The sequence below is a fragment of the Opisthocomus hoazin genome, chromosome 5 (genome assembly GCF_030867145.1).
Source record: "Opisthocomus hoazin isolate bOpiHoa1 chromosome 5, bOpiHoa1.hap1, whole genome shotgun sequence".
In the NCBI taxonomy this organism is placed as follows: domain Eukaryota; kingdom Metazoa; phylum Chordata; class Aves; order Opisthocomiformes; family Opisthocomidae; genus Opisthocomus; species Opisthocomus hoazin.
The window spans coordinates 61,576,138-61,589,995 of NC_134418.1; the positions used below are offsets into that span (position 1 = coordinate 61,576,138).

Genomic DNA, 13,858 nt, shown 5'->3' on the forward strand with positions numbered 1-13,858 from the left:
ACATTCACTAATTGCTCTTCTGAGGAAAAAGAAGAAAATTCCCCTTCTGGACATTTTGGAAGCAGCTCTCCCTATGTCTGTAAAGAAAATATGAAATGACTAAGATCCAAGTAACCGCAAAAAAGTTTTGGTGCCTTTCTTAAACGAAGTTCATTAAAAGCAGCCCACAGATTTTCAAGTGATACACTGAGAAAGGATGTATCAGCTCATTACAATTCACAACACTATAAAAATATAAAAGCTGATTCTTTTTCAGGTTACAGCATGTCAATATATATTTTACAATAGAGATAATTCTCTGTAAAAAACCCTCCATGTTAATAGTTTGAGTGCTGGAATTAGGTGTGACTACTACCTTTAATTCTGGGCACAAGAAGCTGCACATAACTTAGTCCTTGACATGAAACAATATTCCAATATATAACATGTATTACCAGTGTATTAATAAACTATATAGATAGTATAACAGCATGTATAGGATACCTAAAGTGAATAGAAATGTTACTTGCTTGTCTCTTTTTAAAAAAAAGCGGAGCTACAATTACCACATCTATCCTATCACGTTCCAAATTACAACCCTCGGTTTCATGGTACTACCGTAACATTCTCTGACTAGCAACCTAATGCTCCCACAACACATCACGATCCTCAAATACTAATTGCCACTGAGCAGAAAAAGACAAGATTCTTCTACAACCATATAACTGTCTAGAAAGATGAATATGGTATTAGGAAACCTACATCAAAGCTCTGGAGACCTTGTAAAAGATAAACTTTAATTAAGAAAGTATGCTATTGCTGATTTTTGGGAGGAGTATCACAGACTTCATCAGAGCATCCTAGAAACTGGTCTCCACCAAGGTACCGCACACATCCACTTGGAATAAATGAAAGAGTCAAAAAATAACACTTCTCCAAATGTTGCAGAGGGAACTTCTAGGCAACTATGAGATGCATTTTATTAAAAGTGGGAAAAAACATTTGATTAGCCACCTACTTGAGAAGATATATAAATAAAAAAGGAAGAACATGCAAGATTTAAAGACAAATTTGCAGCCTTATTGTAGTATCATTTTACTTCTGTTGACAAACATTGATTATGTTAGAGAAAGCCCAACCTGTTTGCTTCTCCAGATACCACTGGTCAGAACTTCCCAGCAATGCTCTACTGATTGTCAGCGGGTACCGCACGGGGGAAAAAAAAGTCACACAGCAGATTAACCGCACTTGGGCTGTTTAAAGTGAAGCATGGTAAGTCCAAGATTGGATCCTAGGTGCTGTAAATATTAAGTCGCTCTGTTTCATACCTTACCTTGTCTCCAACAACACGCACAGGCTGAGAACATACAAAGAAAAGCAGGCCCTATATTTAAAAAAAAAAAACAAACAACAAACTCCTGCCCTATAAAATGTAATTTGTTCTTTGCACACAGCAAGAGAGGGTGACTGACTGCTTTACATGTCAAGATCAACACTTTCAATAATGGAATTGAATTTAAAAAATATATATACTCCAGTATTTTGAGAGGTCTGACTAATTCTCAGTCCACCCTTAAAGGACACTTTGAAGGGTTTACATAATTTGAAGAAATGCTGCTAAGACAACCTAACTGGCAAGAAAAGCTGAAGAACTCTGATGTGGGTAAAAAAAACCTGCAGAGAGTACCTCAACTTAGCACAAATACCAACGGTTAGTTTATCTTTCATGCAGAGCCAAATTATTTATGAATTTACCATCCTTTTTATTCTCAGAGAATACTGCTCCAAGCACAGGATGAGTACAAAAAAAAATCTGTTCTATTTGAGTGGAAGCGTATAACAAGTCAACTAAATTTCATTGAATCAGCAAGGTGCTAGAGTAGGAAGATTAGTATCACAGAAAGATTCTCACTTTCTTATCTAACCTGTTATAGTTCGTCCAGAGACACTGAACATCTGAGCTTTGAGAAAGGAAACACGTTAGGAAGCAATGTTAACATCTTGTAGTGATGTTTCTGTCTCTGGGTAGCGTTGCTACTCCACTGTTTGGCCATCTACCAAACTAGAACATTCCTTCAAGTACATTTGTGACACATCATGGATATCCTGCAAAAACCAAGGACCCAGATCCTTGTTTAATTCTGATCTCACTCATTGGGCAAATGTAAACATAAAATTAATGCAGCTTTGATACCAGTCATTTTTCACTTGGAGGGGAATAATTTGACATCAGTGAGGCTGTATCTGCTTATCAATGACTTTGGCCCTACACTGGTATTCATGTGTTTCCCTTTTGCTTGGTGGATTTCAAGGGAAAGAAAGAGTTTATGTGGGATATAATTACCACTTTGGTCTAGTATCTTATTTTTCCAGTGGAAACTTTTGGGTGGGAAAACTTGACACTTCGGAAAGTGTGCCAAAATTGAATGCAAGTTTACACTTACCAAAGGAACATTTGACATTTCACTGGTGCATCACAAAGAGAAATAAGGGACACACCTGACAGGATTATCTGGTGCTGAAATACTTTCAAACAAACAACAGCACTGCCCAGCAGTAAGAAAAAGCGAAGCGAAGGCACGAGTACTGAAAAGGAAGTAACTGTGATCCTACAGAAAGCGTGAATGTTACTCAGAGCACAATACACAATCCTTAGTTTCACACTACAGGAGAAACCTTTTAAAACATACCCAAAATGTTGGATATTTTTAAAAGGTTTTTCTAGTGCAAATACAAAAGCGCTTTATTACAACTTGCGTACCTTACCATCTTAAATATTTTTGAAAAAACTCTTATAGGAAATATTTTTCCCAATCAGCCATGTGTGAATTTTAGCATTGTGACTTAAAATTTCTTTGGAGACATTTTTGCTTGCACTCCATCTTATTATAACATGCCATTCTGACACAAGTAAAACTTTTGTGAGACCCTTAACAACCGACTGTTTTCTATCCCCAAACTGCCATACATGCACTAGGTTTGGGCTTATTCGAGATGTGAATATGTTGCCCTATTTTTCAGTCATCAACACAAGTTTCCTATCTAAGCCAACCGCAACTTTCATGGCAAATGATAATGAAAAAGACCTTTAGGCAAAGCAATCAAGAGCAATATAAAAGCTCATTATAAGCAGAATTCATAAAATTACAAGCTGCAGTGTGCAGTATGTGCACCTAAAACTGAAAACCAAGTTTGAGCATACCAAACGAGATTATAAACTAGCTGTTGTTTTTCTGTCTGGGAAAAGCAATTTTTTAATGAGCTTGGAAACACAGCTAAATATTTTCTTTCATAAATTCAAGAAAAAGCCATACCACTTTTGAGACTTCTGCTGGGCAGCTTTTTCTCCTCTCTCTTTTCCTCTTTTAAATTTTAAATACTGCATAGGAACCATTTGCTCCGTGAGGTTCCCATAGTTAGGACCAAACCCTTCTCAGAGGAATTTTGGCACCTTATTAATTAGTTGGTTATGAGAAGGAGCTGCACTCTTTCAGTGACTCCTATTTTGCCATCAGTAAAGTGTGATCCCATAATAAATTTCCATCGAGCAAACTATTTCTGGTAATTCCCCCTAATTAACACCAGACTGCTAATCATAAATTAGACCCTATGTGTTTCTGATATAACCAAGATCTTGTCTGAGCACGAGATATTAACCAATGTCCCAAGAAAGTAAAACTTGAAACTAAATTAAGCCTTTGCTGGTAAAAGGATTTATATGCAATTTTGTGAGAAACCCTTTGAAGATCTCATACAGAGCATTTTGACCAGCAAACATTTTGAGTGACAGAGAGATTTGTTCTGTGCTGAGCAGTGAAAGTGGATTTATTGTGAAAACACACTGTTGAGTTTTAAGCCTATAAATCTTACACTGGATTACAGTGTCTTAATGAATGAATGACAGATCTCTTTTTTTTTTTGTCGGTGCATTTTAATGTTACATGACATTGTGATTGATAGAAACCAAACCTTTGCCATTAAAACGTCAAATGCAGACTTGATTCCTTTAAAAGTTTGGCTTCTGGAGTTTAATATACTGTTTGCAAATAGACTTGCGTTTGTCTCGTTCATAGCCTAAACACTGAAGGGGAGGCAAGTGTTCTGTAAAGCTGCCTCTAAATTTTATAGAGCTGTGTGCAGTGTTTTCCTTTACTTGTGTAAATAAAGGTAGAAAACAACAGTGCATTTGCCTAGTTAAGAGACACTCAGCTAAGGAGAGTCTTACCAGGCCGGTATTATCATGAAGTAATTGGCCATGTTATAGCAGACGGTTAAGTATCCCGCGGTGAAAGCGGAGCCTGCTGCGTGCCAAGGCTAAGCACAGCATCAGATAATGCTTGCCCGAGCAGGCAGTATTTTCTTGAACAGTCTCAACTTAGGAAAAATATTAAACTCTTCTAAACAAGCATTGCAAAGTATTCTAGATGGGTGGTAGAAAGAAGCAAAGATAGCAAATAAATAGTAATTGGCCAATACTGAGTTTTACATTGCTACATATTCTACAGCGTTCAATGCCGTAGTTCCATCTTTCATTCCATCTTGAGAAAAGAGGGCGAATCACAGACTCACCGAGGTTGGAAGGGACCTTTGGAGATGAAGGGACCTTGTCTAGTCCAAGGGCTGTGTCCAGTCTGGTTCTGAGTATCTCCAAGGACAGAGACTTTGCACTCTCTCTGGGCAACCTATGGCAGTGTTTGACCATACTCACAGTTGTCCTGTCACTATGTCCAACCGAGCCGAGGCTGGCTCCATCTTCTTTACTCCCTCCTTGTGTCCCACCAAGGCTGAGCAGAGAAGACAGATTACCTCCCTCAATCTGCTGGCAACGCTCCGCCTAATGGACTTCAGGAGACTGGTGGTCTTCCTTGTCACAAAGGGGACATCGCTGGCTCATGGTCAACTTGGTAGCCACCAGGACCTCCCAGGTCTTTTTTCTGTAAAGCAACACTCCATTCTACCCCCCAAAAAACTGAAGAACAAGCAACTCAAATGATATCTATTCATGTGTACAATCACGACTTTCTTTTACTGACTATGATTCAGAAAAAGAAAACATCCAACCACCACAAACCAGCTGAGGACAGATACAGAGTTTGGGGTTTCGTATTGGGTTTGTTTGTTTTGATTTTTAGTTATAATTAAATTTGCAAATGTGAACAGCCAAAATTTGATGCCAAAGACTATTAAACACAAGCAAGGAAATCACCAGGACTCAACATCTGGTTGTTTACCATAAAATAATGAAAAAAAAGGAAATTAAAGCAAGTAATTGGTGAATCGTTGTGGTTCCCCCTCTTACTCTCATTTGCAAAGTCACCCACATGGCTAGATGATGCAAGTAGTTCCATGAAGAAACAGGTACACAACTGAACAGACCAACACATGCTGAACCACAATTCAACTTTTGCTTTTAAGTTTATTGCATTGTTATATTAAGCATTTATATTTACACATACTTCTAAATTCTTTAGTTACAATACACTGAAACTGTCATCATGTTTCTATTATTCACTTATAAAGACCTTCTACCTTCAAACACAGTTAAACCTGATTCTCTTACAGGCAGTTTTGGAAGAAAAATAATTACTGACTGAAAATGCATGCAAAAAACTACAGTAGTTAGGTTACTAGCATGTCTCTCCCAACTTCTAACATTCCCTCAAAACATGAATGCTATACATGTGTTGTACGAAAAATAGTAGAGAATCTCACAAAATTTCCAACTGATGATGGAACGGTGCTGACTTTTGCTATGTCAAGTCTGCAGTCAAATATACTTATGTATATGTGCATATATATGTATTTCTCTCAATGTACACGTATATGTGTGCATGTATAGAGAGGTATATATAAACACATACACACACTCACACACCAAAAGATTCTAGAGGTAAATATGCAAGCTTACAAATAAAACAAAATGCAAAGATACCGGTATGAAATAGTCCTTAACAAAAAAAGGTAATAAATATTTAGTGAGATATATGGCATTATTATAAAGTGCTCTACTCAAATCCCACTTCTTAAAATAACGATAAAAATTATGTTCCTTTTAGTTGATTTATATAATTTGGTAGAGCCATTAAATATTCACTAAGTATCAGTGACTCTATGCTTCCTTTTAAATTTTAAACAAATAGATAAAAGCAGAAATTAAAAGGCAAAGCAGCTAAATGAAGCAGTACTGTTGGAGCCTCTCAGGCCTTTGTCCTCAAATTCATTAACGACTGCAAAATTTCAAACCCTAGATCATATGGATTAAGAAATATAATTCCAATTAAAATTATGAAACTAAACAAAATTCAATTTGATTTTAAGGACAATGGCAAACTCTTTCTATCCTACTTTAAAACAGCGAGGTTTGAATTGCAGAAATTACTGAATGCCTTATCCTGTGCATTCCCATCCTCTTCCCTCACACATGTGCAATATAGCTCCACTGAAACCTAGTCTCTAGGTCTCATTTCTCCACATTCCACTTCATTCCAAAAGCAACCTGGCTCATATATTACCATATCTTGTCCAGTCTGCTTCCATCCTTCTGATTTTCAGCCAAACTCACAAAAGGGTACATCTACAAGAGTGTAAACATTTTAAACAGCTTTATGCCACTTCTTCCGTACCACCAGAAGTTAAAAAAATGAAACATGGTAGTATTGAAGAAAAACAACTTCAGGAAATAAAGTGAAACAGCCCCACAACGTGAACCTGTCTCGCTGAATTAATAAGAAAGCCAAATATCTTTTCATATTTCAGCACAGAAATTTTTTGTGACTTTTTCCCCATGGTCTTATGGACAAACCTGTCCTTTATATCAGTGAAAATAAAAAACCCCCAACGACAACAGTAAATGGTTACTTTTAATGTCTACTGGAAAGAGTACTAAAGACTAACCATTCAGCTCTGACATCCCGGTTGAATTAAACTGCATCTAAATTCAGTTTCCTTCAGGAATCCGATCTGACCTGGAGAGGGTCCCCTTCTCCGTTGTGCAACTCTGTGGGACGAAATTCACCTTGCGCAGAGGTTTACCACCTCTTCCCTATCTGCCAACAATTGCTCCGTACCACTGAAGCCCTAATCTGAAGTTGAGTGGGACTTAGCTGGTGCACAAGTCTTGCGCTGACTCTTTGTATGGAGGTGAAATTCATATCAAGCCTCACAATTAATTAGGTACATCTCCTGGCTCGTAGTAAATGCATAATGACAGCAGTGTCTCTCTGCTCCCTCGCAAGGACTGAGAGATACTGAGCTGCCTAACTCAATATTATATTATTCAACAATATATTCCCTACATCTGGAGGAACAAAGAGAAATAAAACCCAAACTAATAAAAATCATAACAGTTGAGCAAGAAAGTAAGTTTTCGGTACGCTGCCTGGCACACCACCAATATACATATTCATGAGCTACACGGTAAAGAATGTACTGAGAGAAAAACAATGTCCTCGGCTGCACTTCAGCAGTTTCCCTCGTTCAACACCAGAGTCTCACATTCTGGATATAAAACGCCGTTACCTGCAGATTCAGTGCAACTTCCCTTTTCCAAGGCACTTAAAACTACCTAAAACCTGAACTACAAACATTGAGAGTGTAACTCCCTGCTCCCTTATTTTTAAGATCTGATCTGACATTTCCATGCTGTCAAATGCACCTTCACTAGCAGGTTTTTTTTGGCTGGTGTTCTGGTAGTACACGAGTTAAGGAGGAGTATCCCATTTATGTTTCCTTTTGAGTGGCATCTTCTAAACTATCCTTGTTCACCAGCATAGCCACTGCCCCACTTAACTGCTTTGTAGAAGTCTCTGTCCTTTCCAGACCCATCAGAGATTTAACTGCAAAGGCATGGGTACATGTAATTGTGCAGGAGGCTTCATGCATACCAGTATCAGATAAAAATATCAGTTGTTGAACTATATATTCCACATACTCTAATCCTTGCTTTGAGTTCCTTTTAATGGAGTTTAGCTGCAATACTTCAACACACGCTTTAAAAAACATCAGCGCAAAAAAGTGATCTGAAGAGCTGAAGCCAATCTCCTTTTATATGTTGAACAGCAGCAAAACCAAGACTCCTAATACCAGATATTTATTTTTATAGACGTTTCACTTCTTGTAATGAAGCAGACATAAATGTGATCATAAAATAATGAAATCAACACAGCGACGTGCCAAGTGCAGAGGTAAAGGCACTGTAATTGTTTGGCTTGGGTGCAATTCCCAATTCCTATCTTTTTATGAAGCAAAACCCCAACTGATAAATGCTCTAAAAATTAGCGTACAATCCCCTCCACAAGTTTCCACATTTCTCTTCCATTCTAGAAAATCATATATACATAATTTTCACCAATTATTAAACACAGACATTTTAACTTTTCTTTCTTCTCAGTACATTTGTTACAGAAGATGAGCTCCAAGCATCAGATGTTGACAGAGTGAGCATGTTTCTTGCACAGTGGCTTGTCCTTCTTGGAGAAGAAAGTCTGACCCTCCAAACTGTCACTACACACCTGAAATGGGATAAAAAAGAAAAGATCACCCAATTCAGATAGATGAATTACACTATGCATTATTCAGAATGCCAAATCATGGCATTGTTCTATGCACAAATATGTTCAAAGAATATGAATTATTACCTTTTTCTTAGGGATACTCTTTTTGCTGTAATAGTAATGGTTGATGTAAACATAAACTTCCTTTCTCTAAGTCAACAGGTTCTTAACTGGGAGCAGAGTTAGGTTCAGCATTTAAAAAAATCTCCAATCATTAGGACTGGGGCTTCTTTTTTCGGTCACACAATATTAGCAGGTGATACTTTGGCTACAGTGTCTTTGTGTCTAAAGCACTGTTGCTACTTTAGAAACGTAGCCCATTCCTGCACGGCCTTCAAAGCTCGCTCTGAGAAAGTAAACATCAAGGGTTAAGCGCTAGGACACATGGCTACAATCCAGGCCAACTCCTCTGGACTGGTGCCAAAGGCTCACAATAGCAACACGTCTTCCAAATAACTGGGAAAGTGCTTTTTGTTTGGGCTCAGAGGATTGAAAGAGGTTATAGCTGTTGACTCCCACATCGGTCAGGTTAGCACAAGCACTGCTGCCATGGGTTTGTTTAAAATGTAGACTAGCTTTACTTACTGAGCATACAAAGCAAGTGTCATGCCAAGTGTGGCCCAGGGCTTCAAGAAACCTATCTCCAGCTTCAATGGGGAATTCACAGCCATGGCACATAGTACCGAAGAGGGCATAGTAATCTGCAAAAAACCACAAACAGATCTTAAGATGAAGCATACACAGAAAAGCAAGACTGACCCTTTGAAACCTTTGCACTTTTCTTTCAACGGCAGTGGGTTTGCACTTGTCGAGTTTTACAATACTTGGCACACTGGATAAAGAACTCCTACATCGAAAGGCCGGGATGTCCTCCTTTCCTCACTACTTCAGTTCTCATCCTCTTCCTTATCCTTTCAAGTGAGCAATGGTTCCATCTTCCTGGTGTTTCATTTCCTTAAGATCAATAGTGTGCTCGGGGAGGTCGGGGGGGGGTGGAAAGGTACTCCTTGCAGAGCATCCATGGGGGCTCTACATGCTCCTTACGCTCCCTCCCACTCTGCCTTGAAAGCATACTCTGGCTGTTCACACGACAGACCTCTGCAGGGAGTGACAAACCCCTGCCTACACTCTGGCACAGTATTTGCCCCAGACCGCACTACACAAAACCACGCAATCATGAGGCTTCTGTCCTAAACAGAGTCTCGCAGTTTGGATCAGGTCAGAATAGCTTTCTAGTCGCTGGAGTTTATTGCATGGCTCTTTCAAAACAAAACAAACAAGCCAAAAACCAAACCAAAACCAACCCAGAGGCTATAGCCAGTATATTTAATGCATTTAACAAAAAGTATCAGTGAGTTGTCAGGATGGTTATTAGTGACTGGTATCACTGAAGGGTATTCACACATTTTTAGGCACCAGATTGACTTGGTGCCTCTGGAGACTGCCCTGGCGTCAGGAGAGAAAAGCTCCTCCAGCAGTCTCAGAGAGCAGGGACCAAAACCAATGGCACCAAGCTGCTCGTATTCCCCACCGACTGCAGAGCTTGAAAAAGAGAGTGAAGGGCAGAATAGCAGGATAAAGTACATGTATAAAGTTGGGTGGAAGGCACGGACACCCCCCCCCAGTCCCCATGGTCTTGGTGTGTGAAATTTGCCTCTCTGTGTGTAGAGCCATCTCAGGGCCTACAAGCCAACACTGCCCACCTGTACAGACCTAAATTTCACCCCAAGTTGTCTGGTCTTTTCCACTTATTTCAACTCTCAAACTCCCCATTCCAGGAAGGAGATTTTTTGTTTTTCCCTGCAACAGCATTAGTGCTATAACACAAGAGAATTTGGGATCAACATGATACCATGCCAAAAACATAATGCCATGCAACATTACATCCTCATAGATGAGCTACAGAGTGACAAGCATAATCAAGCTTTGGACTCCATCCTTAGTGGTAACACTCTGGCTCTGAGAAGGAAATGAGATGTCAGGGGTTGTTTTCAAGGAGCTTTATAAGAAGCAGCAAGCAGGATAGAAGGAGATTTTATTTCTCTACTAGATTATACAGATCTGCTGAAGCTCTAGTGCTTACTGCAGGAGAGCCAACAGAGGCTGATCATGTGTCAAGCACGAGGGAAGAGCCCTGTTTTGGTTTAGTAAGACAGTGCTTTATGTGATGACCTCAAAAAACATCATCACAGGAGGCATCTTAGCAGGACAGGGAACACAAGCGCTCCAGGAAAGCAAAGGCCTCGATGGCTGCCAGTGGCAAGAAACAGCTTCACTGATCACCTTCATTAACCCACGTTACTGGTATGAATTTGCAAGTGTTTAAGCAGAAGACAGACAATAAAAATGCCAAATGGTAGAACACCTCTGTCCAAAGCCCCTGAAGGACAATCTCATAACCATACTGCTTCAGCTCTTTGCATTGAAGTTCATACAGAATCCATTACTGATATTTTCCTGGTGCCAGTAGTTAAAGCCTTTTGTAAGTTGGCCTGTGGCTTGTGTTGATAAGTTTATTTGCTTTTCTTCTGAAGAAAGGGCAACAGATAAGGCAGAATGAAGGGCATCAGCTTTCTTTTGCTTTTGCATGCTTGAATTGCGATACCACAGAGCCCTTCCAAGGCAGACTTCTCATAGTCAAATAGCAATGCTTCCTGCACACAGCATTTTCAAAACTAGGTCACTAACTCTGCACTTAAAGTTCAAAGTTGTAGATTTCTGCACTTTTAATTTAATTTTAGCATGACATCCAAAACCAGAACGTTTTGCAGATTAAATCCCCTTAATACTAATAGATGATGCTGTTATTATTTCAAATACAGATTTAAAATTAGAACCCTCCTTTGCACTAGGAAGAAGGAAATTTGGCAATGACATTTTCTCCTTTTTTTCTTTGAAATTAGTCATAGACTCTTAACTCCAGCTGGCCTGAAAGTCTTTGAAGAATGAATATACCTCAAATTAACATCCAGTTAAGAGAGCCAGAGCCATTACAATGTATCACTGCCAATAACACCTCACAGAATGTGTCTACAGTAACTTGTGCTAGGCAACTTTCTATCTCAGAAGTAAACTTCGCAAGCAGTATAATATTCTTGACATTTTACCCCAGTGTTTTCCGCTCACAGTATAGAAAAGTGAGGATTTGTGCACGGGAGTCATACGTAACAGTAGCACAAATCAATGCACCGCACAACATACGGATCATTTGGTGGCAGGAACAAGAATTCAATATTAGCAGAACAAACTCAGTCACGAGCTTTCCACCCAAAGGGGAGTTATCGATTCCTTCAATACTATTTTTGAACCAGATTAGGGGCTTCAGATTGCTTCACGATGAAATTTCACCGTGCTGTCACACTGGAGGATGCTGCTCGCATATCAATTTCCTCTGCTGCTCCACGAATTCAGTAGGAGCAACACATTACCCTACTTGTGCCACTGAGTTAGCAATAACCTACCGCGTCCTTTCCTAGCCGCCAACACCTCATTAAAGCTGCCCTGACAGAGAAATTTTGGATAAATTTTGCCTGCTTTCCTCATCCTTTCAGTACCTAGGACTCTCCATGGCACCCACTGTGAACAACTGTGGGATCAACCCAGAAGGATATCTTAGCTCCAAACAGGTCACTAGGATTTCATGCTAAATCTCTTCCTGGTCAATCCACTTCCACCTCTAGTGAAACTACAATGCTCCTCACAGTAGAAGGAAAAACACAGAAAAGGTCTACTGACTGTTCTAACATGGATGTAAACAGCATGCAGTGTGAAAACAGACACTTTTGATACAATTTTTTTTCTATTCTGTTTGGTGGAATTGTTGTCCAAATACTATCTATTTCTTTCCTAGCCCAGAAGTCTATATGGGAAGTTTAAAGAAAACTAGGAAATCAACACAAACAAAAACTGTTCATATTAATAAAAAAAAGATATGATTAGCTGGAAGTGCCAAAAACCAAACCAGAATCCCTCTGAACTTCCAAGCTGCATCTTTCACATAATATTGCTCATCAGGCTTTCAAGTACTATAATCATATCACTGTATTTTACCCCTGACAGCCTTTTTTTATCTCAAGCTTATGTTCAACAGATGTTATCCCTGACCCCTGCAAAAAACTTCCTGGGCAGCAGGCTTACTCTTGGAAGTCCCTCCTGGCTGTGAATAAGAATATTCAGAGTAAAACGTTACTCCACTGCATTTGCTTGTTTAGTAAATACGCAGATTCACATAAACTCCAGATTTTTTTAAAGCCAACCAGAAAGTCATCCTAAAATTAACAGTTTTCCTGTATCACTGATACCTACAGCTGAGGGTTTAACAAGAACAACAAGTAAAACCAGTAACAAGAAGCCTAGCCTGCTCCTGCCGAAGCTGATGAAGAAATTCTCACCAGCTTCTCCAGCTGCAAACTCAAAGCATCTACTGCACTTGTTGCCGCTTTGAATTGACATATCAAAGTTACATGAATTTGCTGGGACATTTCTTCTGAAGCGAAGCTTGAGAAAAAAAGAATTATTAATTTTTTCCAACCTTATTAAGCTCTGCTTCCCCTCAATAAACTTTAGTTGTGTTGCTTCTTACCCGTCTCACAGTAGGGATCACCGTCTTCCAAGTGGAAGACATTGTTGCGGATGGGGTTATGACAGGCCACACACACAAAGCAGGAAACGTGCCAAGTTTGTTTCAAAGCATTTATTACTTCCTGTGGGGATTAGAAAAAGCATTATTAACACATAATTTTGATGTGATGACTAGATTGTGGTGACCATGCCTCCACCCTTTATTTGTTTCAAGAACACTTTGTTTCCTACTGCTACTTTGAAAATGGGTTGTGCATGCAATTTCTGCTGATGTTAAACTTAATGAGATGCTTTTATTTATTTGTCATAAGCAACCTTTCATATTTTGGAAGGTTCAACAGAGTTGGACAGATTTAACAACTCATTTGTTCACCTTTTCCATTTTAATTAGGATCTCACACAAGACAGTACCCTGAAATAAGAAAAGCAGCATCTCTGACATCTTCTCAAGTCTGTAAATAGTTAATCAGAAGACATCACCCAGAAAATTACAACTGCTCTGTGTTGTTTTGAAGACACTATAGTGCCAAATATGACTTGAGAATTGTGCTGCCAGAGCCCTGCGTGACCCCAGTTACACAAGAGTCCAGACACGTTGCTGTCTGCAGTCAAGCAGTGGACGATCAGCTGGCAGGCTCAAATTAGCAATATTAGTGCTGAGTAGGATAACGGGTCTTTCTATCTACATTACCACTGGGAATATTTCAGTATTTCACATCTAGCCAACAGCATATTCCTCAGTGCCC

General features: G+C 39.3%; 1 protein-coding gene across 5 annotated transcripts in view; it reads right to left on the bottom strand.

Annotated features, from left to right (window-relative positions):
• Positions 1-5,375: 5,375 nt before the first annotated feature.
• Positions 5,376-13,858, bottom strand: part of PDLIM5 (PDZ and LIM domain 5) — a 131,908-nt gene continuing 123,425 nt past the window's right edge. For all 5 annotated transcript variants that reach the window (XM_075421491.1, XM_075421490.1, XM_075421489.1 and 2 more), the window contains 3 exons: positions 13,114-13,234; positions 9,117-9,232; positions 5,376-8,489 (listed from right to left, as the gene is read on the bottom strand). In XM_075421491.1, coding sequence (XP_075277606.1) covers positions 8,400-8,489; positions 9,117-9,232; positions 13,114-13,234 — 327 coding nt within the window. In that variant the 3' untranslated portion in view covers positions 5,376-8,399. The remainder of the gene's footprint in view (positions 8,490-9,116; positions 9,233-13,113; positions 13,235-13,858) is intronic.